General features: G+C 39.6%; 1 protein-coding gene across 3 annotated transcripts in view; it reads right to left on the reverse strand.

The window, feature by feature from the left end:
- PDE1C (phosphodiesterase 1C) overlaps window positions 1–5,881 on the reverse strand; it is a 375,734-nt gene extending 369,853 nt beyond the window's left edge. For 2 of the 3 annotated variants that reach the window (XM_017738621.1, XM_017738619.1), the window contains exon 1: window positions 5,555–5,876. In XM_017738621.1, the coding sequence (XP_017594110.1) occupies window positions 5,555–5,639 (85 nt within the window). In that variant the 5' untranslated portion in view covers window positions 5,640–5,876. Of the gene's footprint in view, window positions 1–5,554 lie in introns of all 3 variants that reach the window. The other variant, XM_008637110.2, reaches the window with a different exon arrangement.
- Window positions 5,882–27,324: the final 21,443 nt, after the last annotated feature.

Genomic DNA, 27,324 nt, shown 5'->3' on the forward strand with positions numbered 1-27,324 from the left:
ACACCTGTCACTATACCAGGCCGCTCAAGGCCCTATCCAACCTGGCTTTGAACAATGCCAAGGTTGGGGCATCCACAACCTCCCTGGGCAACCTGTTTCAGTGTGTGACCATTCTCACCTTTTATAAAATCTGCTACAGTTGAAGTACCAACAGCCAGAATTAATATTGCCCATCACTGTGGCAGTGACCATCCACCCCAGACAAAGGGCCAGCTGGCTAACTCACCCATAGGCATGCAGATATGCAGATACCTTTCAGGTGTCTTTTCGGACAAAGCAGACAGAGACAAAACTGGTTAAAACTAAAATACCAATCGGAAGTGAAGGGACCAGGAAAATACTCATACAACTTTAGAGCTTTAGTCCACAACCTATTTGCTGCCAGCTTCAGGGATAGGGCTGTGTTGGAAGTTAATTTTAATTCCTTATAGTCTTACAACTACATCAGAATTCCTTAAACCACATCAAAAAACGCACATCCTATTGCAAGCTTAGTATTTGTATTATAATAATAAACCCAGATTTTCCCATTACAAGCTTTCAGACTACACTGTTTACACTGAAATCATCAGTGCTTCCTATCAGATCTTACTGAGAAAAAATGCTCTCACTAAGGTTTATCAGGAGAAGAGTAAAAGAAAATTTTAAAACACCAATGTTTTTGGAGTTTCATTGTTTTTTGAACCTTTTGATTTATGTTAACAAAAAAAAATGACAAGGAGAGGCTACAGCCCACAAGACAAGTGGTGGCTAGGCACTCTCCCTTCACCTTTTTGGCCAAGGACACTGTTTGCGTGCAGGCAGAGATAACTCCCCTTCTCCCTGAAAGTGGACAGACCACACAGACAGGTATTTCTCCCAGCCTTCCTTTGAAGTCTGAAAGCTATGACACATATGCAGAATAAGAGATTTGTCAGCACCTTCTAATTACACTATGATTTCATTCAAAACGACATTTTTATTATAAGCAACTGAGGGCAGAATTGAAGTATATCTCCATGAAAATGCAGTGTGTGTGCCTGCAGGTGTCTTCTCCTGATACCTGCCTCATTTGTGGGTTTGCAAAGGTGTCCTTGACAAAAAGGTGCTTCTAAAGTTATCTGTCAGGGCTGTTCTACATGTGACATTGAAATGGATGTTGAAATGGGTTCCAAGTAGGGAACTGCAACATGAGAAAATTCCAGACACATTAAGAAAACTACATTTTTAAAGAATTATTTCAAAATAGGGCCCAAAATCACCACAAAACAAAACTCAGGGCTTCCATAGTAACTGGAGGGAAAGCTTTTACATGCAAAATGTGTAACAGAGTGTTTTCATGAAGAAAGTTACCTACAAGATTAATAAAGAACTGCTGTGAGCCAAAGTGTTTCAGTGCCATTTCGTTCCTCTCCAACAACACCTAAGTTACAGAACTCTGTAACTCCTCACCACTTCATTCCATAAATCTATTTTTAAAAATTTATTTTATACATTGGAAAGGACAAACAGTGTTGCCAGCTGTTTCTGGATATAAAAAGCAGAAAGTTGAAGTTTTACTGAACTTAAGCTCTTAGTCATAGAAATTTAATAAATGCAGAAGGAAGACATCTTCTTGTTAATACTTGTGTTTATCGTTTTCCCAGGTTTAAAGACAGTGGACCAGCCCCTAGTAAGTCAATTACAACAGCAAGTAACACTTACTGGCATTCTGAGTTAATAGTCTCTCATTTGCACAGCAATGATGAGACAATCCACAGGGGAAAAAAGGCCTTAACTTCATCTCTGCTATGTTTTAGTGGAGGAAAACTTCGCCAAAGTCAAACAAGAGCTCAAATACAGTATCTTGTTTATATAAAACTTCATGTACTCTGAAATTTGGTGACATAAACCATGTCAAATAAAGATCTTGAAGTCTTCATCTGAGATAGATTGAACTTTCTAGAGCAAACTAAATTGTATGATTCCTGTTCTTGAATAGTCCCACTAAATGGCTCACACTGTGGCTCCAATATAGACCCTTTACATCAACTACCAGTGCAAGAAGACTGTAAAAGTGGAATACTCAAAATCTTTAGTGGGCCAGCGCACCTCAATCCTCCTCAGAGTCTCTGTTGAAACAGTTGTATCTAGAGGAAAAGGATTTGCAACTACCTTGTTTCTTCATACAGAAGAAAGCTATGTGGTGTTGTCATACATTTGCCCTTCTGGTATGGTACAACCCTCTCTTCTGCATGGACCTGTAAAGCCCTTGGGAAGTGTGGAGTTCTTACAGCCCTCGTGTCCCAACACCAATGTAAGCAGCTAAGGTGAAATTTAGAGCAGTTGAGAAGCTGCTCTAGGTTGCTCTGCTCTGTAAGCAGATGCTGGCCAACTCCAGAGACACAAGGGTATCTAACTACAGGCCTTCAGTAAGCTGCTCTTCTTGCACCAAGCTTCTTCTTTGCCCTTATACTTTCATGATCGATGTCAGGCCCAGGTCTTTCATTAATTTTCATTAAAATTTTCATTAAGTCTCATTGTCAGTAATCAGTTTTCAAAACATTGTGAAGATCATAATTTCTTAGCAGTTAGTATAAATGTGAATCAATGCAAAATATTTTCTCTTCATAGTGCCATTTAGGTTGGAAAAGACCTTTAAGATCATTGAGACCAATTGCAAACTGCACAATGCCAAGTACACCAAAAGAAGCAGTGGAATGACCAAACATCCTTCTTTGGTGCTCTCAACCATGCAGTTGGAGGTGATGGTAGTGAAGATGAAAGTTACAGTTATTACCACGCTTCCCTTCTAATAGTACAGATATTTCATCATGGATCTAACCAAACTCCCAGTCTGTTGTTCCCACTCTGTCTAGAACAGAGTTGGACAACAATTTGAAAATGTCGCATGATAACTGGTATGATTCATTTTGCACCCAAAGGGAAGATATTTTCTCTCAAACTAATATTTCTTTGTTCCTCAAGGGTATCAGCCTTCTCTTTCAGATAGTACTACAGTAGCAGATGCAGCAGCTCAACATTTCCCAAGAACTTTTTAAAAATTGTCAGAATACAAAAACCAGAATTCTCTTCTGATGGGGAAAAAGACATTTAAGCCCATACCTGACACACTAATGTCGCTGTAGGATTTCTTGGATAGATTTATCTTCTTCAGTATAACGATCAATAAATACATGAATCATTTAGGTCTGTCCACCATACAGTGCTGGTAATACTACATAGCGTGTTTACAAAGTTTTTACAGTTATGTGATTCAGTACGATGCACACTTGCCCAGATATAAAAATAAATGTTATATAATACCCAGATCATAGATCAATACACCATGTGCATCAAATACAGATGCACATCACAGAAGATAGCACAGGAGCTGCAATGCAACAACTGTCCTAAGAAGCAGAAAAAACCTGAGTCTTGCTTTAAGACAATTTAAAATTAAAGGACACTCTAAAATGAGTTCTCCTCCTTTGTTTTAACCAATCCCTTTCCACCAATAAGGAGAAACGAAATACAAGTAGATATAAGTGAAAAAATAACAGTTTACTAACAAGCAAAACTCGGAGCCACTGGTGTGTTGTGGGTGGAGAGAAACAGTCTCCTGGAATCCACACGGAGTGGCCCAGTGAGGGACCAGCTCAAGTTTGCACTGCCAATAAAGTTTGCCAAGTTCACTCTGAAACAGTTTGATTGCAGAAATGCAGTTTTTCTGGGTGGCTACTGTTGCAAGCCCAGAACTACTTCCTCCTCCCCCTGAAACAACTTCTGCCTTAAGCGACATGCCACCACACAAAAGAGAATCCGAAAGGGAAGCCTCTGCCCACGCTATCTCAGCTTTAAGGCAAAAGCCAAGAAGTGAGGCAAGAGACAAGAAAACAAGCCAAAAGGTGAAAAAAGCGGACTCTGCCTGTGTGCTCCAATCTTTTTAAGTGTACCACACCTGCCTGCCCTGTGATTCCAGTTCCAGACGTGCCACTGAACCTTAAAGAGATAGTAACAATTTTTGGGCATGGGTAGATATGAAATACAATACCATTTTTGATTACCCAAGACAGCCTTCAGTTCTAAACCCTGAGTCATTTGATCCTAAAATTGGTCCAGTTGTCTTGTGAGCATGAGCAGCATAAAAACAGCAGAGCAACAAACTCAGAAATCCTGTTGGTTTGTTCCTGAATAAAAATAAAAATTTTTTTAAAAAATTTAAAAAAATTAATTTTAAAAAAACACCAAAGAAAATGTTCATCCACCAGGCTGACACAAACTGATAAAAACCCACTACTAGTAATTATGGCGAGAGAGGAAGAGATTAAGATAGGGGGTGCAAAAGAAAGCATATTGCAAGAACCTGTGGAGGGCTTCCCCATTAAATTTCAAAAGTAGCACTTGCCCAGCAGTTTTGCCTTTAAAGTGCTACATGAACATTAACAGATAGTTAAGATACCTTAACTATGTAAATATATTTTAATGAAACATATATTTCCATCTCCAATTTTTTTCAGCAAGCTTAATGTTTGCATAATGTTAATGATTGCAAAACAAATTCTCCATGAATCAGAGGACTAAACAGGTATGTCCTTCCACACCAATAAAAGCTTGTATCCCTCATTATTAGATGAGATTCTGGCCCAATTATGTTAGCATCGTCTAGGAAAAACTTTCCTGATTTCACAATGGCAAGGAAGTGGAATCTCTGTCTTCTTAAAGGTATTCAACAAGATTTTGTATTGATTATTACAAGTAAGTTATCCATATATTTTTACTTGGATTGAATCTAAAATGGGATGTAAGCTTGCTTTGCTTCTAAGTTCTATATGGATTTGTATAGGGGTACATATATTTACACATACCCTAGTAAGATAAGCAATTGTAACAAACCAGTCTACTCAGAGAATCCTCAAATTTTGTGTACCAAGTCTATTGGAAAAAGCCCTTTCACTTTCAGAAGCCTCACTTTTCCCTAAGACAGCAAACATAAACATGAAACAGCACTCTCCAAACAACTACAGCAATCCATCCTAAAATTCCTAACCTTTCCTCACATTTCTCATTGCCTCAGCAATTTACTTCTTGTGTTTGAGAGCTGTTACATATATATCTTTGTGCAAAGCAAGAAATTACAAAAGATTATAGAATTTGAAAACACTGGCTAAGTAAACAATATAATATTGCAAAGAAAGCCAAGGCTCCCAAGGATGACATTCTGGGCTCACAGGAAGGAAATGCAGCTGGCAAGCTGGAAACCTGCAATCCTGGAGCCCAGGTTTTACTGAGGTAAGGCTCCAAAACAAAAGTACTGCGAACATCTTGGTGAACTTGTGCCAAAACCCAGCAAAAGGATGTAGAGTGGTTGTGTATCAAAGGCAAGTTTCTTAGGCAGAAGAAAATACAGAAGATGGACTGCAAAACCAATGCAGGCAAAAATTGCAGGGCATCTGTACATTTTAGAGGCATATATTGACAAACAGCAGTTGACAACAGCTGTCTTTTACCTGTACTTACTGGAACTACTAAGAAAGACAGGAAAGAAAGAGAAGAAAGAAAATAAATGAAAGAAGACAAATTAAATGAGGCTTACCAATTGTAAAGCTATAGCCATCAATACTGAATGTAGCACTCCGGCATTTTTTTAATGCTTCCTTTCTGCTACGTGGGTCTGTCATGATCCTGCCAGCTTGTACTTTCAGCAGCTGCCCTTCTCTCCCTCGTGGAAACAGAGCACTCGAGCTCACCCTTAGCTGCCTGTGACAGCACACACACCAAACCTCACATCTTCTTACAGGGAGCCAGATCTGAGCGGCATGCACCCAAGAATTTTCTCCTCCCCCCTCTTCTCAACTCTCATTGGTAAGTTACCTACCTGCCTGCTCAGAGTTTAACTGGTTAGAGGCTCCCCTATCAAAACCGGCAGTCAATTAGTGCGAGACTACCAAGTCAATAAGCCAGCTGTAGCTGTCAAATCTCTGTGTAGGAGGTAGCATACAAAAAAAAGGTAAAGGGTTAGATTTTGCTGTTATCTACCCACTGACGCTCCCTGTATTCCCTGCTATGCTGTAACCAGTTTCTGTGGCTCCTCTTACTCATGGGAATTTGACTTGCAGCAAATTGTGCTCAGATTTCAGCTCTTCAAATAGAAGCAGCCTGTTTTAATAATTCAAAATATAATGAATCAACCCAAATACAGTACACCATCAGTCATCTGCTACTTATGTAAAGAGCAAGTCTCTAGAAACCCAACTGAGAGCAAAGAACTAGAGATTATCAGTAAAGAAGAATATGGGAAAACAACATGTAATTTAGCAGTAATGTTGATAAATTGAGCAAAATGTTCACGCATGAGCACGCACACAAAACCGTCTTCCAAACTCTTTCTCCTCCTTTTTGTTTATCACATGGTTTGCAAACTCATCTCTGTAGTTTTTTTACCTAGTAATGTTTGGAAATGTTGACTCAGAGCACGTGCAAGCAATCCACTGAAAAAGGCAGACAAATCCTAAGAACAGACAAAATTTAGAGTCAAGGCTGGCAAAGTTTTCACAGAAGGCCAGCAGCAAGCTCAAGTTTTATGAGTACGCATCTAAGAAAACACTGTCAACATCTTAATGATTCCAGTACACATAAATCTGTGCAATTCTCTCTTCTCTTGTAATATGTATTAAAACTATAACTGTGCTATTGAAATGTTCAAATTTTTTATGTTCCCAAGAATAAACATAAATTCCACATAAATGCATCAAGTTTTGCATTGGTCTGGATAGAAACCCCTTGGAAACACTAAGTTTCAAGAAAACTACCACCAAAATAATAGCCAGGACACAGTTTACTAAAAGCTTGCTCAATGCACACCTAAAGGTTTACAAAATATCAGCAAATGTGGTCATGTTTAAAGTACAAACCTCCACCCTACCTTGGTTTCTCAACAAAAGCTGAAGTCAGCTGGAAATGCTGCACTTTTAAAATCCCCTCTCTTCAAAGGATGGAAGAGAATCACTACTGAAGTCCAGCTGTTAATTTAAATTCCACTTAGTTCTACCATAGTGGAGAGCCTAAGCCAAACAGAGCTTTTTTTGGTTAACTTTTATTATTTATTTGGATGTTCAATAATATAAGACAAGTTCATTAAGAAAACAGCTTCTAGCAACGAGGGTTTGTTGGGCTTTTTTAATATGTCATTGTTTTGAAACAAAACCAACTACTTACATATAACATTTCCAACACCTGCACCTGCAATTATTTTTGACATCAAAAGTATAGGCAATAGTTCCAGAATTTAAAAGAGTTGCTGCTCTTTATGGACACTCTATAGCTACTGCAGTGAAGATTGTTCATGCAGTTTACTGAAATCCATCATGTAGGTGCCTCCCCAAAATAATGTAGGAAAATAATCCAAGTATAAAATATTTCTAAGGAATTATTTTATCTGGCACTGGTCTTATAGATCATATAAGACAGCAAAAGCATAGAGAATGATTCATACTATATTTAGAAAGCAGAAAGTTAAACGTTACCTAAATGAAAGGGAAGGAACCTTAACAGTTTCAATATTTTGGAGCTATCAGGTTTGGGTTTCTTTTAAATTTAATTATTTGCTGACACCATTTTTCTTCTTATACCATAGAACATTTATTCATAAAGAAAAATTGTGGGAAGATACCAGCAATGATTTGATGAAGTTTCAGTCAAGTTTCTAAGCTGGAGGAGAAATGTTCTTCCAAAAAATAGGCAGGTGGAGACAGTCCTGCTTCCTCCTTGGCTTTGGACCATGTACTCATGCAGGAAGCAGGAGAATTATATTAGCATTTCTCTTCTCAGGAGAGTATCCAGACCACCAAGCTACTGCTGCGCTCCTCATTTCTGAGCTCCATCACTGGTGTTTCAGCCACTTTGTACAGATTGCCGGAGAAAAAATGACCTGGCCATTCAGTGGCTGAGCACTCTGGAGCTACCTTACAATACTTGTTCAAGGCCCAACTAATACTAATTCCAACAATTGGAGTAGTTTGATAAGCTCATTTAGGTCAAAGTGAATATTTACACCACAAAGAATAAAGACAATCACTCAGGAGGGTAAAGTGATCAAACAAGCTTAGAAGCCAGATTTTCCATACTGCTGGAGAGGGCCCTTAACTGGCTGGTTGCAGAGGGATGCTCTCTCCATTCAAAACTCCAGAGGTAATCACATTGGGGTGAAAAGATAAAGGTTTTGACCTGCAAGTTTTCCAATAAGAAAACAGTTTCTTCCCAACTCTAGTTAAAATTTAATCCAGCTGCTCAAAGAATTACCAAGTTGTATCAGAAACTTGATACCTGATCCTATCTGATTCTTTGCATTTTGCTGTTCAGGTCTTGGCTAGATTTCAAGTCTGCATTTACATCCTGCTATGCCAAACAATTCCTACAGATTCATTCAGCGTATAGTACATTTTTTTACCTTCCCCTGCTAGGAAGTACCAATATAGATCACCAGACTAGTCTTGTGGCTGCAGTTCACTGCCATGTAGACCAATAGATGTGTCATTTGTAAACCACCTGGACATCCTTTGAGGTAGAAAGCACAGTGTAAATTATTATTATTGCTGAAAAAGACCACAGTATATGCGATAACTTTTGATTTGGCAGCCCATAAAACAGCAGTTACTTTGATATTTTGCCTTTACTTTCCTATGTGTAGAAGAGTTTGCATGTTTTCAGGAAGTCTATTTTAACCAAAGATCATCTTAAACCAAATACCTATCCAAATCTCCAAAATACATGCTGGAGAAAGTAGTGAAAAAGCAGCCACCTATAACAAATAGGAAACACTTCCTATTTCTAAGCAGTCCTTTTCTGCCCTTCAGTATGAAAAGGCATACTATTTATGTAAAATTGCCTCAGCAAGACTAAAAGATTTTTAATTGCAGTTTACACTTTCCAAATATAATCTAAAATAAGCAGTTCCATGGATAAATACTTCTTTGTATTAACTAAAGGCATAATTTTTTCTTTCAGTCTTGTATCCCCTGGCTCACAGAGTGTGAGAAATGGAAAATGAGAGCATTAAATAAAATTCTAGCTCCATAAATGTCAAGGAAAAAATTCCCCACTCACTTCAACAGGGCTGAAACTCTATCCTCCTGGTTTTTCATACCTGTGCTCCTCTTTACTTAGTTCCTAACACAAGCAAATTTCACAGGAACAGTGATAAATTTCAGTCCCAGGTACCCATATGACTTTTATAGTGACTTTTATAGCCACTGAAGTTTTCAGAACTAGGAAGTCTGAATTTTCACCTTTTCAGAAATGTGTCTGGTATCCTAAATCAATGGACAACTCAATTTTGAATACTAAGAAAAAACAAATACAGCCATCCTGGATAAGACCAAAGGTCCATTGAAAACAGTGCCCTATATCCAGCTCTGTATCATATCTCCATCAGTGCCCAGAAGTAAAAGCTTAAAAAATTATAAAGATGTTAAAAATTATCAAGAACAAGGCAGACTTTGGTGATACTCGGTATCCAATCACCACCGGTTTGGGTACCTCATGGACTATCTGTGTATTCTGTGTGTTCATAAACAGTCCAAAGTTTTCTCTTTAATCAGCTTAAACTTTAGCACCCTCAGCATCCTACATCAGAGAGGTCTACAGCTTAACTAAATATTGCATGAACACTTACTGCTATTGTTTGTTTTGAACCTTTCTCCTTCTCACTACCTGGTTGCTCTTTAGCCTAATACTCAATATCAATTCTGAAGCCTTCTGGCTATGAATCCAAAGGTGAGGAGTGATCACATGGGTGGCAGAGGCATCCCCCTCACACAGGATTTCTAGTGATAAGGAACCCCTGAGACAGTGGATTCCAGTGAGAGAGACCACAGAAGCACAAGGAAGCTCCTGCCTTTGAAAATATTGATTCCACCACTGAATTTCCACAAACTTCAATTTAATAATTTTTACAAGCACATATTTTTCAGAGAAGTTTTAGAGGGCTGTCTCACCACTAGTATCAATGTCACCTGAAAACATTTAATATCCCAAAGAAGAGTTATGCGACTGGGCATGATGCACTAAAAATTGATAACTTTTTAAGAAAATTTCAAATTTCAGAAAAGAAATTCAGCTGAAATCCCCTGAGGTGTTTGGTGTATTTCTCACAATCAACAATGAACTTAGGTATTACAGGTTGTTTATGCAACCTGTAATACCTAAGATGCTATTCTTCCCTGAAAGTTTTTACCGTTTCCTAGAAGCACTCCATCTGCATGTTGTGAAGATATTATCAGAGGTTGTCATTGTCGGGACTATTCACTACATATAAGTTATTTTTAGGGGAGGCAGGGGAGGCAGCCAGAAGGCAATATGACTTTTTAATAAAAGCTGTTTAGCATCAGCTGTTCTGATGTTTTCTGCTTGCTTCGAGCTTTACCATTTTCTCCCTTGTCACAAGCTGAAAAATGGAATAGTCTTCAGTTTGCTGGAATATTTTCTTGGTTTATGCCAATTTATATTTCCCAATAAACACACATTTTGTCCTATTTAAAGTGATTTCACACCATGGGTGAAAATCCAAGTGTATCCAGTAAATACCAGGCACAGGAAAGGAAAAAAAAACATTGTAGTATTATTTTGAGCTTGGCCTTCACCTTAACTATTTCAAGCAGATCTGCAACTCAGAGAAAATTCATTATTCTCTTTAGAAGCACAGGAGGAATCTACATCATCTAATTTCAGGCACTTGGCTGAGTTACCTAAATGAGGAACACTGAGGCTCCCACTGCAGTGAGCAGGGAGCCACAAAGATGAGTTTGAGTTCCTAAAATCTGAATCACTCTCTGGAGAAGCTCTTTCTTAGGTACCCAGAGAGAGTGAGGCATCTGAGAGCTGGAAGAGGTAGTTTAGTGAAGAGGCTTAAGCTGAGCATCGGGATCATTTGCAATAACTTAAGCTTTCTTCAGATTGCTTGCCAACAGTAATATGGTAAGTCTGATCCTCTTCCAACTAGATGCAATTTGCTAGCAGCAGTAATGCCCATCTTCTGTACTGTGTCCAGTAAAAATGCAATATTCGCAGCTACTATAATCATATAGCTTTCCAGTGCACTTGCAATCAGGAAAAACAAAGTGGTGAAGGAGCATCTGGTCTGGATATTTGCAAAGGTAAACAATGGGAAAGAAGCTCTAGCAGGAAAAGAGAACATGAAGGCTTTAAAGATCCCCATAAATACATTTATCCCTATGTATTTTCTTCATACACTAACTTGTAGTCCATAGTACCACGAAGGCCAAAAGCAGCCCTGCCTCCAAGTGTAGTTTCACTTTTTAAATGAAAATTTTCTCCTTGTTTGGGATGGGGGGTAGGGGGGGAGAGGGTTTTAAAAAATAATAGAGTTTCAACAGCAAAACATTTTAAGTGCTCTAATTCCAGTCTTGTCTAAACAGTGCTGCTTGATCAGATTTCATTTGTCTTTATGTTTTCATTTTATTTCTTTGGTCTTGTTCAGCACACTACTTAAGTATGATTCTCCAGTGTAATGTGATTCTCTGTATTACAGCAAGCAGCTGTTCAAAGCAAGTCAACCAAAATCAGAACCAATAAAACTTATACCATTACTCAGCAAAAAAACCCTTGAGGTAACAGTGTTAAAAACAGGTTGCAAAAGAATTAACACTACATGATTTTGTCATATACATGTGGTAAAGATAGGCTTCTGCTTCCAACAAAATTCACGGGAATATACTGCAATTAAAGCGATACTGAAAGATTTCATTTCTATCTTGCCAGAGAGATTTCTGATCCTCATGGTACTTGCACCATGTTTACTTTGTTCATGTTTTGCCTTCATTCCTTCCAGCTAGCCCTCCTGAAAAGTCACCACACAGGGGGACAGCAGTGACCAGTTAGTCATCGAATCCCATTTGATTCCCCAGTAGGTATCATTCTCCCTGATGTTTTGAACGGTAGCCAGTTGTGCTGATTTTGACTGGTGTAGAGTTAATTTTCTTCACAGTAGCCAGTATGGGGCTGTGTTTCGAATTTATGCTGGTAATATACAGATGTTTTAATCATTGCTAAGGAGTGCTGACACAGCCTTTTCTGCTTCAGATGTTGCCATGCCGGCAAAGGGACTGGGGATGCGTGGGAAGTTGACAAAAGACACAGCCAGGACAGCTGACCCCAACTGACCAAAATGATAGTCCATATCATATGACATCATGCTCAGTATATAAAGTGGCAGGGAAGAAGGAAGAGGCAGGGGACATCTGGCATTATGACATTTGTCTTCCCAACTAACCATTATGTGTGATGGAGCCCTGCTTTCCTGGGAAAAGCTGAACACTTGTCTCCCCAATAGAAGTGGTAAATGAATTCCTTGTTTTGCTTTGCTTGTGTGCATGGATTTTTCTTTACCTATTAAACTTTGTCACAACCCAGGAGTTTTCTCATCTTCTTCCAATTGTCTCACCCATCCCACTGGTGGAGGAGTGAGTGAGCAGCTGCATGCTGGGGCTAAACCACAACAGCAGCCAAATTCTGAAAAATAAGTTGCTTTCCAATTCACACATTATACCACTACTGTGTGTCCTCTCATTCAACCCTGAATTGTTCTCTTCTTCTGTCCTCTCTATTCTACAAATCTAGTTTTAAATGTATTTCATTTTACTAAAGGAATTCACTGACATGATTTATCTATGATGTGAAAATCTTGAGTGCATACTACAATAGACAGAGTAAGAAAGCAGATCTTTTGACAGTACAAATCAGTGCAACTTCACCAGATTCAGAAAAGCTTCCTTAGCTCTTAGAATCACAAACTGCTCCTTTTCTTCCAGCCTGGAGGAAAAACTGAACTGTGGTGCTTCTTAGCCACTGTCCTGAATGCAGGCCTACTCATGTCAGTATTTGGCTTTTAACATACCGTTGTTCCACATGGTAAATTAATTACATATCCTTCCTCCCAAAGGAGTTGAGAGCATTGCTTTTCTCTATTTTCATATACACTGAGCATATACTTGTTTTTACCTGAACTGCAGATGTTACTTTTGACTAGATTTTTACACTTGATCCATTCCAAAACACAATTTGAATAAATGTGTTTGAGTTACCATGAAAACCATGCCCTTCAAGTTATCTAGAAAAATTAAGAAGTATCCAGGTAACATGAACAACCTAATTCCCTACATGTGCTCCAAGCCATTCCCTCCCTAAGCCAGCTGCTCCTTCTTCAATCATACAAACACAAGTAAGTAAAACAAGACACAACTCCAACTTTTAAAAGGTATTAAAAACTAGACTGCCTGCTACAGCTACCCAGTTCCTAGACCTAAGGGTTTTGACCAGATCTTCATGCTACATGAATGTAGCCTATATCCTATTTGCAGAGCTATCTGTTTTCTGTGTTGATACAGATCTACTTGATTAAATGGAAATTAAGCCTTAGAAAGATGATTTTAAATATACACATAGCACAACCCCACACACCATAGTAGCACACACACAAACACTTTTGTATAGCATGTGCAATACACTGGTCATTGTTCTACCCCATCTCTTGAGAGAAGGTCAGTGCAAAGCTGCCTTGTCCACAGAAGAATTAAATCAGCAAATACTACTCTGAAATGAAAGAGAAGAGAAGGTTTCCACACTATGTAATAGTAAGTGCTGAATTTAAGGGCAGTCACTCTGGGTTCCCTGTATAGTTAGTAGCAGTTTGGAGGCCATGCTACAGGAAATGAGCAACAGGTATCAGACCTACCATCAACATGTACATAGCAGATTTACTTCCATTTCAATATTAACTAATTTTATTGCTCTGATCAAACCACTGAATCATTAAAAACTAGGTTCCCATAATGAAGGATTTAATCATTAGCATACTCAAACTACTGAAGCTTCCCTTGAATTATATACAGTGTAAGCTAATATCTTACTGTTACCAAAAAGTCAGAGATTCAACAAGCATATTTTTCATAAAGAGAATTCCATTGTTGTCAAAGCCTGTAATGAGATTTCCATTTATCTTATTCCTTTAATCTGATTTTTAAAAGTTATTTGAAAAGCAAGTATATCAAGAATTTCCAGATAAATATTTTTTATATATCTATAAAACCCCACATCTTCCTAAAACCTCTGATGCAACAAAACTAGTTTAGATATGTTGTATACTATTTCAAGTATAAGAGACCCTGTATGAAATATAATTCCATTTGGCTGCCATCTACTTCTTTCTAACCTACTCTGGGCTAAGCAACTGAAAGCTGTCATCCCAGGACTTTGAACTACCTTTGCAAAAAGTTGGAAGCCTAGAAAGCAATTAATTTCATTTAAATACCAGCCATCTGAAAAGCCATCTAAAAATTCAGCCTAAGTTAATCAGGTAGACACCCTCTGTAATCAAGGAAGAAGCATAGGTACCTCCAGAGATGGGATCATACTACACTGTTTTTCTTTGCATGCAGGAAGGGCCTATCTGACTAATTCATCTGTTTGCCTAAAAATTCAGTCTATGGCTGTACAGGAACTGAATCCTGCCCTGCATTGTTAAGTACCAGGAGAAATCAGAGTAATTTCTTCACTAGAAGGTTGGAAAGAGTAGGCACTGGCTCTTCAGAACTGCTGTATCTGTGACCAGGTAGGGGTTTGGAGTTGTCCATACCCATACAGCAAGGACTCTTCCATGGCACCTTGCCTGTCCAAAGTCTGGCAATGTCAAGGGGACAGCCGGTCCCCATAAACCTACCTTTGATGGACATCATGTTCTCAGCCTACTCAGAAGGGCCAGGAGCAGAAGAGGCATCGCCTGAAAACCACCTAAATCACCAAATACTTTCAGCCATGCAAATTTTTCTCTTATACCAATGGCAGAAAAAACAGAAGAGGTCCCCAGTTGTTCACAGTAAAGCGCAGATACTAAGTTGTGGTAAAACAGAACAACTATCCATGAGACTGCCACTACAGTATGCTATGTGCAAACAAGCTATCAGACACCCTCATCCTGATAACCTGAATGATTTCAGGAGAGACAAGGGAATATACAGAAGAATGGATGGGCAGAGAAACATCTTGGACTGCAGAGAGAGAAATGTGTCAGGAGAACTCTTTATTCATTGTACCTACACACACTAACACACAGTGGTATTGCTAGAGTTGGGGGAAGGGGAGCAAGGAAGTAGGTGATTTTTAAAAATCCATTTGGTTTCATTCTCTTTATGGACATAATAGGACAGTCTGGCTCCTTCATGCAACTCCAACACAATTTGTTCTTTACTAAAATTATTTAGCTTTACCATTTTTCTTCTCACAAGATGTCCTGGTTTTGGCAAGGACAGAATTAATTTTTTTCCATTAGCCGTGAAGCGGCAGAGTCTGGAGCCATGTGGATGTGTCTAGGTTTTTATTCTATACCACCTCACGTCGTCATCAGCAGGTAGAACTAAGGGACTCTTCCTCCCAAGAAGAAGGTGGGCACGGTTTGAGGTCAGGGGAAAGCATGGCAGGTGGAGGGTCTGTCCACCACTGGTTTTCATTGACTCAGTCTTGGTGAGCATTTTTCATGTAAATCACCCTCTCTCTTTGTACGTTTTTGTAATTGTTGCTGCTACCATTTGTTTTCTTATCTTATTGCTGCTTCCACTAACTTGTCCTTATCTCAACCTTTAATCTTTGTCTTTTGTGCTTCCAACTGGAAGCAAGAGGGAAGCAAGTGCCAGTGGAATTTTGGTAAGTGCACTAAATTAGGGGATATCATTCCTAAACCACTACACAAGATCAATTTTAGTGTTCTGAGTACCCCAACCACATAGTAGCACAGTAATATGACAACTGGTAAGGATCATGGGATCCACAAATTCACAATCATAGGCAGCAAAAATAAAGCTATTTAGCTCAAGACATTTCTGCCTCTATAACTCTGCATTCCTCAGGTCACTAGACAATCTCACATGCCAAACTGAGCTGCAGGCCTTGAATGTACAATGGTCCAGAGAACAGTGACAGAGACCAAGGGCAGTACACCCAAGGCAGCAGTGATACTTTAGGTCCCTGCATTGGTAGGAGCCTTGATACATGAAAATTCTCAGAACTTTCAAGAAAGCAGGTCCCAGTCCCCTTTTCAAGGGATAGCAAAAAAATCAAGAGTCAAGCAAGAAAACACACATAGTAGTCACTAATCCCACCCAAGCGAAAAATTCTTCCTGACCCCTGACTCTGGGTACAGGTTTAAAACAGAACTTAAAGCAGCAGAGAAATTTTTCCATTATTGTTAAACAGTTATTTTCATTTAATTATATATTCACGGCAAGTATTCACAAATTCATGACTTAAGTAGAATACATAGTAACTAAATACACATTTCAGGGAGGTGATACATGAGGCAATTAGCTTTAGTGATAAGCTAAATATATTTTTGTGTTGTTATGCTGATATAAATACTTTGCACATATTATTTCTGATTAGAAGACAAACTCTTGAGCAATCTCTTTCAATACTCTCTATCTGATAACCAATACCAATACCAAGTGCTCACACAGAGCCAGCAGACTACGAAAAGTAATGCAGGAAGAAATTAGTTTCCTTTAGATTCATGCAGCCTTTGTACACCTTTGTTAAAACAGGCACCTTGGACCAAGAAAATAGTTACAGGTGGTGCATGGAAAAAACAAAATTCTCAGGAGGTTCAATAACAAATGATTTTACTTGCAAACTCTAAAACCTTCAGATAGAACAAGGCACTTAACAAAGCATTGACTGGATTTTTTGGTCTGGCTTAAAATATATTTTGAGAAGAAGAAGCTAGGAGAAGGAAAAGAAAGAGAAATAAATAAAATGGAGAAAGAAAGGTAGATGGTTACCACCCTAGGATCTAGCATGGTCTCAGCAGCTTTTAAATCCAGGGTAGTGGAGCGTGCCACTCAACATGTCTCACTATCTTTTTATCTGTTCTGGTCCACTGAGGCCCTCCTCCAGGTGAGCTTATGCTAATTTCAGATCTTAAGTATCGCATCTGTGCTTTACACAAAGCCAGAATGTTCCCAGAAGTCCCATGAGGTTGATTGCTCCCATTACAGTGCAGACCACCAGCCGACATTTCAAACGTTCATGCAGGCAGGCTCAAGGGGATAGGGGTGCTATGTACCACCCCACCTATGGAGACCCTCTCCATGTTCCCCAATCACTTCCCACCTGGTTGTTTTGAGCCTGTTGAATGTTCCTCCAGTTTTCTACAAGAGTAAAATCCTGAAAGTTAGGGGAATCTAGTCTGATATTTCTGTATCTGCACTTTAAATGTAGCCTGCCAAAACTTTGCAGTGATTCAAGAAAAATATCTTTATTTAAGAGACATCCTGGTCTTTTTGATGATTTTCATATTAAGTAATTACTCTGTGAAACTCTGCTCCAAACAGAAAGCAAAATCTCCCAGAAAGAACAATATATATCCTTCAACTAGTCATAAATAAAATAGAATACAATTTTGAGTGTTTACCAAGTCAAGACTCCTAACAAAATTTCTTTCTAGACCAATAGTTCAGAATACTTTGAAACAAGCAGTAAATTAATTTCTTTCAAGTTTCTTCCCAACATCCTCCTGTTGGGTTTCGTGGACTCCCTAGTGCATCAGGTCATGTGTGGAGAGAGAATATGTGGGATGCAGCTTCCAGTGACAAGTGCCTGCCAGCACCATCATTTTATGTTCTGGGCCCTGCTAAGCAAGGAGGCCCTGGGACAGTCACTCCTCCTGTACAACTCCAGGCAACAGCTGCAGCTGGTCACAGATCCTCCTTCTTTCTGATGCATGAGTAAGGAGCAAAGAAAGGCTGAGGTGTTGGGCTGCAGGTACAAGAGGAGTAGTCCCTCCTTGCAAGGAACATGATGCAAGAAATTTGACAGATTTTTAGTTCACAACATCAGATTTTTTTTTTTTTTTTTTGCAATAGTACACTAATAACCCTTAACACATACAGGTCAATGAATATGCTTCATTAAATGTAAAAATTGTATCTGCTCACCTGTATGTCACAAAGCTATGTGAACAATGGTGAAGTAATTTTTTTTATAGTTTAAACAGTAGTTAATAATCTTCAGGGCTTGTGTTGTGGATTTACTGCATTTTCTTCATTAATTCTACTGCAAGTCTTTTAACCAGGTCTGTACAGCTGAAAAATCATAGTTCCCTCTCTTGCCACCCAGCAACTCCTCAGGAAAAAGAAGTACATGGTAAAGTGAGCTGACAAAGTTATTTATCTGACTAGTGTCACAATCTTTGCCTTAGTTTCACCAAACTTGCAGAACCAGGAGAACATTCATGGACTCCTGAATTTCAGAGGTGGTGTCCATTATGCAAAAAGCAGAAGGCAGACATCATTTGCCACAGATTGATAGCAGTATGAACATTTCTTATTACTAATACCCTGTCAGCCAGAACTTTGCACTCGTCTCCTGAAGCTCTCCCTGATTGCCAAGTCAGCTTGTTCAGCTCTGAGATCTCCAGAACAGAGAATATTGAATGATTGCTACTTCAAGGAGTCAAAATTTAAGACCAGTAGGACCAGCATACAGTGTTTAAGGAACAGAATCAGCAATCATAGGCTCAACAGTGTATGTCTGCTGCAAAAGGCTGCATTTGGTATCTCAGGTACATATTCTCCATATCTCAGGTAGATATTCTCCAAGCAAAATTCAATACTCAAAGTGATTCTTAGACCATCCGACACGCAGATGTCTGACCTGGACCAGATTAAAAAAAAAAATTACACTGCGAGCACATATTTCCAGGACAGCATGGAAGCGTGAAACTAAAGGAAAAGGAAAGAACGACCTGCTGCAGGGCAGGCAACAATGGCCACTGCAGCAGAGCATTCAGAGAACTTCTGAACAGGCCTCCAGAACACAGAGGTCTGATTCTCACCCATTGGTTACAGCGAGTTCCCATGTTCCTTGTGGTTCTTAGCTTACATGTTTTAAGTTTATTGGTTCAGGAATTCTCCACCCAGTTTCATGTATAAGTTCATGTTTATGCATTTCCACTAGTTGCTTATGTATTAGTTCTGGAAAGTTCACCCTTCTTCGATGCCCCATTGGTCTACTCATGTAATTCCCTCCCCTAAGTTATCCCCGTTAGTTATCCCCCTGTCATGTCCTACTCCTCACTCGATCCCCATTGGTTGTTTCCCTTTGTTGCACCCCCGTATGAAATGCTGTGCTTTCCCCCTTTTTCTGGTCTTTGTCCCTGAATTTTCCACCGGCTAGAGAGCAGCTGGAAGCGGCGTAGAGACCTCTTTCTCATCCTTTGGCTCTACCAACGCTTTTACACCACTTTTGTTTGGGGCTCGCTCCTTGCGAAGGAGTCAGCTTTCCCTGCAGGCTGCAGCTGATCCTTTCCTGCAGCAGCAGAAGCCAAGGACGTCTGCAGCTGGACGCTGTGCTGCCTCGGGCAGCTCCAACAGTGTCAGTGAGCTTTAGATCAGTTTCATGCAGGTGCATGTACACAGGTGGGCCACCCACGTGAAACTATCACAGCACCAGAGAAAGGCCACCACCTCCAGTACAAGGCAGGAGCTAGATGTCAGGCTTTGGAATGGTATTGTGGTGGACATGCTATGTGGGCTGCTCTGAGACACAGACTTCACTAGTAGTGGAAGAGATGGGCAAAATACAGTTTGAAAAATGTTGTTAATCAAAAGAGGATTAATTGCTTGGAGTGGTGTTCTGGGTTTGGGTTTTTCGGGGAGTTTTCTCCCATTTCTTACCTGAAAGGAAGAGGCTGTAAGGGGAGGGGTTGTCCAGGAGATGTATAGGAGGTAATTAAGAAGTAAAAGAAATGGCCAAGCACTCTCACATACCACTGTAATGGGTCGGCCAGGGGAACAAGAGTTTGGAAATTTTGGCTGGGGAGTGAGCTCTCTGGCTGGGGGGATTTTTTCTCGGGAATTGCAGTATAATGCCAGGAGAGGTTTTGGGGCTAACCGAGACTTAGCTGGGTGATGGGGGCTGGCCTCTCCCTATTTCGGCTCGGTGGTGGAGGAGAATGGTCATGTGTGTTACAGAGGGAGTTTGGCTGCTCTGGGGACATTGCTACAGTTTAGCTCACTACCCTGGGTCTGCCCATCTCCCTGTTCCAGACCATTTCCACTGTTCCAGCCCACTGTTCCTGGGTCATTGCTACAGTTCAGCTTGCCGCCTGGAGTGGTACCGAGACCAGCTGCTCCCTGTGAGTTTTGCACAGGGAGCCTCTTCTATCTTTATCCGCGCCCGAGCTCCCACCACCACCTCAGGAGGCTCCCGGGCCCACGTCTGAGTGCCCCTGAGGCCATGGGGGAATTATCGCAGCTCCTCTGCCTCACTGGGAGCCAACAGCAGCCCCTGAAGCACTGGGGGAGTCACTGCAGCCTCTCTGCCTCGCCAGGAGCCAGCAGCGCACCCTGCCTGCCAGTTGTAACTACACCAAAAGGGAAAAAATTCACTTAACGGGTTGGAGGAATCCGGTTACTGTTTCTCTGTTTTGTTGCTGTTTGCGGTTTGCTCTATTTCTATATATATGTGTGTGTGTATATATATATATATATACACACACAAATATATTTTCTAGTAAACAACTGTTACTCCTTTTGGAAGGATTAATTTTGTTATTCCTTTCAGGCAAATATCTTTGCCTGAAAGCCCCATAATTTCAAAGTTATAATAATTTGGAGGGAGGGGTAATCTTTTCCATTCCAGGAAGGTTCCTGCCTTTCTTGGAAGACACCTGTCTTTTAAACCAGGACAGGTGCCCACCAGTACCCTCAAGCAAGAGCTGGCTGAATAGACTGCACAGCAGGAGGTGGCAGATGGGCATGAGGCAGTGCCTGATCCAGGCAGCTCACTGCAATGATGCTAGAGAGCTACTCAGCTTACCAGTCTCACATAATTTTGGGCAGATGGTGGTGTTCAGGAAGAAAACACAGCCTTCAAATGTCTTGCAAGTGTTCTGGATTTGAAGATAAAAGTTAAATCACCTTATCTCAAGTGAGTTCACTGTCACCAAACAGCCCTCCTCATCTCTGCAGAGACCAGCTGGGAAGTTCCTAACCTGCCCAAGGTATCAGTCATTAATTACACTTGGACAATATACAGGCACAGCCCTGACAAAATTGTAATTTTAGTAGAAGCTTGAATTTCATCCTGATATCAAAATTATAATGTAAAGAGCACTGATTTTGCCACACTAGGAATGCTAGGCTTCTTATAGAATGGTGACAAGTCATAGAAGAAGACACTCACTCAAACTTTGGTAGAGAAAAGTTTGCTACATGCACTAACCTCTTCACATACTGATGATAAAACCAGAATAGCCAATAGAAAAATATATATCTAGGACAAGATTCCAAATAGACCTCATTAATTCATTACCTACAGGCAAGAAGAGGAATAAATATTTTAAGGTGATAGTAGATCTTTCATAAAGGCATTTGCTGTTAAAAACAGTTCTACAGAGATGAAAACTTGTCCAGAGTTCAGTAGTGCATCCTTCTGGTGTAAAAACCTTATATTAAAGAGGTCTCCTACTATGAGAAGTATATTTAAGAAATAATTTTAGTAATTAAAAAATTATTTTACACATCTGGACACTCCATAAGCTCACAGCAACTACAGAGGGTTAATCAGATATAAGAGTTAATAAAACACAAGGAGAATGGGATGAAAAATTCTCCGTCATTGTAATGATCCAGTGCTTTCTTCCTGCTCCACCTGGATAGTTTTTCATGTAGCAATGACAACCTCAACAGTGGTGGGTTGACACTGAAATACCAATTAATGACCAGTTGGAATATAAACAAGGCTGGTGTTTGCATACATGATAGTACTGTGTTTAGATTTGAGTGTTGCCATTAAGACTCCAAATCCTGCTGCAGCCCACTAGACAAAGATGTAAGTGAAGACTCAACTTGATGCCTGACCCTAATGGAGTCAATGGCGTTAATGATCTAAAGAAATTAAATCGTCAAAGAGGAGAACTGTAGCTCATAGCCCAGACTTTTGAGATTCATTTAACTGTGGCCTGAGACTTGTCTTGACCTTGTCAAGACCTTGGAAGGACCTTAGCAAATCCAAGAGACCTTGACTTGACTTCGGTAAAAAAAAATTCTTGTAAATGGAGGATAAAATAAGGTCAGCAAAATAAGCAAATGGGGGAGAAAATCAAGGAATTGTATAATCAGAAATAGTCACTCAAGGACTCAAAAATAACAAGGAAAGTTATAAAACCTTCAGAGAAAAGAAGAGGGTCAGAAGTGGGACACCTAGTAAGATCAAGAATTGTCCCTGTCTGAGACAACGGTGAGCTGCACCTCCCTGCCAGACTAACAACTGCCTGGCCAACATGGACTCACCTCATACCTGCACTGAGCTGGTGAGCACATTAATGTTTAGTCCAATAGCATGTTACTCTCAGCTATCCACTCTCCATCTTATCCAGTACAAAGTCAATAGCCACATGATCATATACTGTGTACACTCCTACTGTAGGGTGTCTACACACTATTAAAGATGTCCATTAAAAATTACCTGAAGAGCTGAGGTTTCCTGTTGTGGATAAGCAAAACCATACAAAATGAGGGCCTTGTTACCCTTGTACAGTCATGGCTCGCTCCTGTTACTTCGGCTAAGTAGAAAAGGATTCTGGGAATGACTCAGCTGAATTAGAGGTAGAAAACAAGTTACATAACCATGGAAAAAAAGTTATATGGCCATCCCGTGTTCACATCATGGTTTATGGTGGTTGGTTGAATTATGTTTGTTGTGCTTTACAAGAATGTAACTGATAAAGGGCTAATTGGTTAAAAAGGGCTGAGTTTTGCAATAAAGCGATTCCTCTTTGTACCTGCTGGGAGGGTCCTTGTCTTTTTACATTGCTGCAGTTTCCAACGACAAAGTATTCCCACTTTCACTGGTCTTTCCTACCTCTGTCAGGGTCATGGTTCTTATCTATTTTTCCAGTAGGACCAGCATACAGAATAGGGAAGCAAACCAACAGCAGTAACCACTGGTTAAACTTTAGAATATGGTCACTTCTATCAGTCTATAAGATGTGACCACAAAGGTCTATCTATTCTGGACTCCTGCTCCTATAGGCAGTAGTGGAAGAAGAATACTACATTGAAATCACAATTCAGTTTGTGAGTAGAAGTTTCTAACCTTTCCTATAATGCTTTCCTTAATTTCTCCTTCAATCCCTACATTCTGCTGAAGGCATTCTAAAGTCAGTCAGCAAAATTTTGTATTTTAGAGAGGGTGATCATGAAATATTTAAGGGTAGAGTTTCAAATCTTCAAATTAGTTTGCTATTTGCTTTGTTGTTTCTTCCACCAGAAGGGCATAGCATTTTAAAGCTGGCAAAGAATTTTTTATACTTCAGCTGCAGGCTGTAACAGTCTACAGCACACTAAGAAAGGGTGAGTGGCAGGGTTGTGTGTGGCACTGAAGGGAAAAAAATAAAATTTTCAGGACTGCTTCAGGGACTTCTGGAACCTACTCATTCAAATGCAACTCATTTTGATGGACAATAGGTTTGCAAAAATTAATTATTAGATGTAAAAGAAGTGAAACATCCAGTTCCCATTAACTTTTCCAGGACTTGAACACTTACCTGTTCTGCCCATCATTGAGCAAATACCTAACAGCTGGAGGAGGTTTTGTTTGTTGTTTGGTGATGGGTTTTGGTTTTGATTTGGGGAAGAGGGTTGTGGGGGTTTTTTATAAGTGCCTCAGCTTCTCTACTCCCTAAAAACTCAAACTAATTTTCCATGGTGTCCAAACAAGGAACATGCATTTAAACTTTTTTATGCAAGTAGTTCTAAGCTTTAAGCTTACCCACCAAGGTTTGTAAGACAAAATGTCCACAGCAGCATTTCTTTCCTTCTCTATAAACTGCTCTCATTATAAGAAAATGAACATTGAGCTTGACAAAATCTGTTACTTAAGTTGTCTTATATAATAAATATAAATACCCAGTATTACTTTAATAATATTTTAAGTAAATACACAGTTTAATTTAAGTAAATACCCAATACTACTTTAACATATGCAACTCTAAAGAGGTTCTGGTGTCCTAAACATTCACTGTCAGTATTAATTTGCATCCTCAGAGTTTAAACACTTCGCAGTTCCACTTCCCCTCCATTCTTCAAGCTCTATCTCTAGAATCACATTAGCAGATGAAAAACATATCTCACTGCAACATGAGCTAGCCTTTTTGTCCTACAAGTGTGTAACATAACAACAGGATCCAAAAGCACTTGCACAATGCAGATATTGTTAAGGTATAAGAGCCTTGGGAAACCACAACAAGCAAATAAGATAATGTTGAATAAAATGTTAAAAGTGATTTTTTTTTCAAACACAGAAGAGGAAGAGACACTGGCATTTTACTTTACCTTCACACACAAAGAAAGGATTATCTGAAGTCATCAAAACTAAGTTACTTTATTTTCTTTGTTTGGCATGTGGTTTTCACCCTGCAGGTGAAATGGTAAATTAAAAAGGAAAAGAAACTATGCATTACTCACCTCTCTTTGAAACATCAATTTCATAATTTCTTCCAGTTCCATTTAAAAGCCCACACTACATCCCAACATTCTTCCAAAGATGGATCTATGTCCAGCTTTTATCACACTGAAATATGTCAAAGTATTTTCTAAAGGAGAAGGAAAAAAGAGGGAGGAATTAAGGGGGAAACAAAAAAAAGACAAAAACCAAATGATGTCACTCTTCTTAAAATTTGTCTCTCGAAAAAAAAATACCATGAGCAACTGTATCTGTTTCAACTAGTTTTTTCCATCTTAAATTCTGGGGTTTTTTTTAAGATTGTGCAGGAGCTGCCTACATCTACCAAATATTTGTGCTGGATTTTGCTGTGGAATAAAGATATAAAAAAGATTTGTAGCTACTTACAACAGGGCAAATGGCTGGACTGTTTTGGCAGCTATGGAGTCCAGAGCTTGTCTGGCAAACAGACTGTGCAAGGGATGTAGGGAATGACCTTGAAGTCATATTAGTAAATAAGTACCGTAAGTAAGTAGTGGCCACTGTTTTATTACAGAACAGGTATGGTGGCCACTTAATTTTAAAGCCCACTGTTCTCAAAAGAGAAAAAAACAGATGTTAGGGGAATAAACTGGAGGAATACAACCAACTAGATGCAGGGAATAAGAGGCAATAATATGCAAGATTTAAAATGCTTTCATTGTTTAAACTACTTCTAGGACAAAGGTTCAGCCTTGGACATACTTCAGTCCAAACTCTTTACATTGTCAATGCTGGACTTAAGACCCAATTCTTTGTCCAGGGTTCTCCTCATCAAACTAATATCCCAGCTTTAAGTAGTGCTAATGTTTCTGTATCACTGCCAAAGCATTACCATCAACCTCCATCAACATGTATGGCCACCACTTTAGCATAGACCAAGGCATAGACTTCCTCATTGTTTATTTTGCTCATGACAAAGTAGCTTTCAAGAGATCTGTCAAGACTTCACCTCCCTCTAAAGAGAACATCCCTGCACAGCCTGTTTCCCAGTGTGAATCAGCACACAGGAAAAATAACCTCTTGTGCAGTAGCAAAGCATTAGCAGCTGTCAGTGGTTTGGTATATTTTACATAATGTATGTTCATCTAGCAGAGTTTTCTGGTGTCCTTTCTTCTGCCCTCAATAGTCATCTTAATCCCATAAAGCAGTAACTATTATAGAAGTATTATTCAGTCTTCAGTGCACAAAAGAGCAATCATACTTGTGTATATTGTGGACAACAAAATTCTTATCTATGATAACTACCTGGAATGAGGCAGCTTGGGATAACTTCTGAGTCCATCACTGGTTTTAGTGCCTGCAGAGTTGTAGCTACTAACCAGTGGCTTGCCATTCCTCATTTCTACCACACTGGGGAGGATCACAATGCCTCCTTTCTTCCTACAATTCCTCATTTTTCTGTTTTCCATGGCAAGAGCACTGTTGTGTGCTATCCTCTTATTAGCTTCTTTCATGCGTTCATCCTACACAATCTTGTCCTGACATTTCTTTCTACCTGGGATGGAAATCACTGGGGTACCAAAATCAGGGCTCTAGGAAGAGTTTATTTTCAGCCATTTTGTCCCATGTCTCCCCCTGACAAATTTTTTCCTTCGATAAACAGTACCGGTCTCTGGGCTGCAAGAATTCAGCTGCTTATCAAACAACAAAAGAAAAGAGAAAAGCAAGAAAATTACCTGGGTTTTATTTCAGGTCATTTCACAGACAGAAATCCCTAACATCCAAATTTCAAGTTTTCAGTATCTTTCTGCCCCCTGGTCAAAGTACTTACTAGTAGAGAAATGTTAATATCTAGTTCCATGCTTCCTCCATATCACAGGCCTTCAGCAGAAAGTACCATTATATACCTGGTTTTTACACAGTAACCTCCAGTTCTGACAATTTTTGTATATATGCTACTATTGCTCCCCACCCCTGAAAAATTGATCCTTCATTGTAGTAATTTAAGATTAAAGTCTCTTTGCAGCTAATCTTTAGCATCTGCAAGAGATATGCACTTTTTTTTTCTAAATTCCCTTTCTTTTTACCAATCTGCATTTTTGGAGATTTGCAGTGGTGCAGAATGGAAACAGGTCCACTGTCTGAGTATCTTACACTGGGCCTCAAACTCCATCAGCAACAGCCAGTCTGGAGAAAAGCTTGAAAAATAAACTCCGAAAGCTAAGATACAAATCAGACAAGAGGAGCCACTGGGTTTTGAATCTCATCTCTAAACCAGCCTTGTTATTTTGGGTACTGTTTTCTAGCTATTTCTTAGATGAAGTTGATGTGAAGTGGTAGCAGCAGGAACCAGCAGCACCGCCACTGTGCAGTGCTTCAGGAGACAATCCTGATGCTGTGCAACATCAACAGCACATCAGACAGATCTATGGTGCAAGACATACAATTACGGACAGAACAATCCTAAAATGGCTAGCTTGCAAAACACTAGGTAAAGATCACATGCTGTTTTCCATTACATAGTAAGTAACTGTGGAAGAGCCTACACTGACAAACATCTGAGCTTTATCAGTCAAGTCTACTGGACCCTAGGCCATTGACATGAACTATGTTTTAGCTGTTGAGCATTTGGAGGAAATTACTGAAGAACTGGTTAAGTTTTCTGTTTCTTCTGAACTATGGTGCTAGTGATATGAAAAACAGAACAAAACAAAAACCCAGCCCAAAGAAAAACATGAGAAAGTCTCCAAAATCCAGAAATCCTTTAAACATAAAGAAGTCCTTTTTTTCTTTTTCACTATCGTAGTTGCTGTAGTTTGAGTCCCTGTCTCAGCTATAGTATCCTCAAATGCAGTTTGGGTTCCTGCCTCAACT

This window comes from Corvus brachyrhynchos, unplaced genomic scaffold, assembly GCF_000691975.1.
Source record: "Corvus brachyrhynchos isolate BGI_N302 unplaced genomic scaffold, ASM69197v1 scaffold146, whole genome shotgun sequence".
In the NCBI taxonomy this organism is placed as follows: Eukaryota; Metazoa; Chordata; class Aves; order Passeriformes; family Corvidae; genus Corvus; species Corvus brachyrhynchos.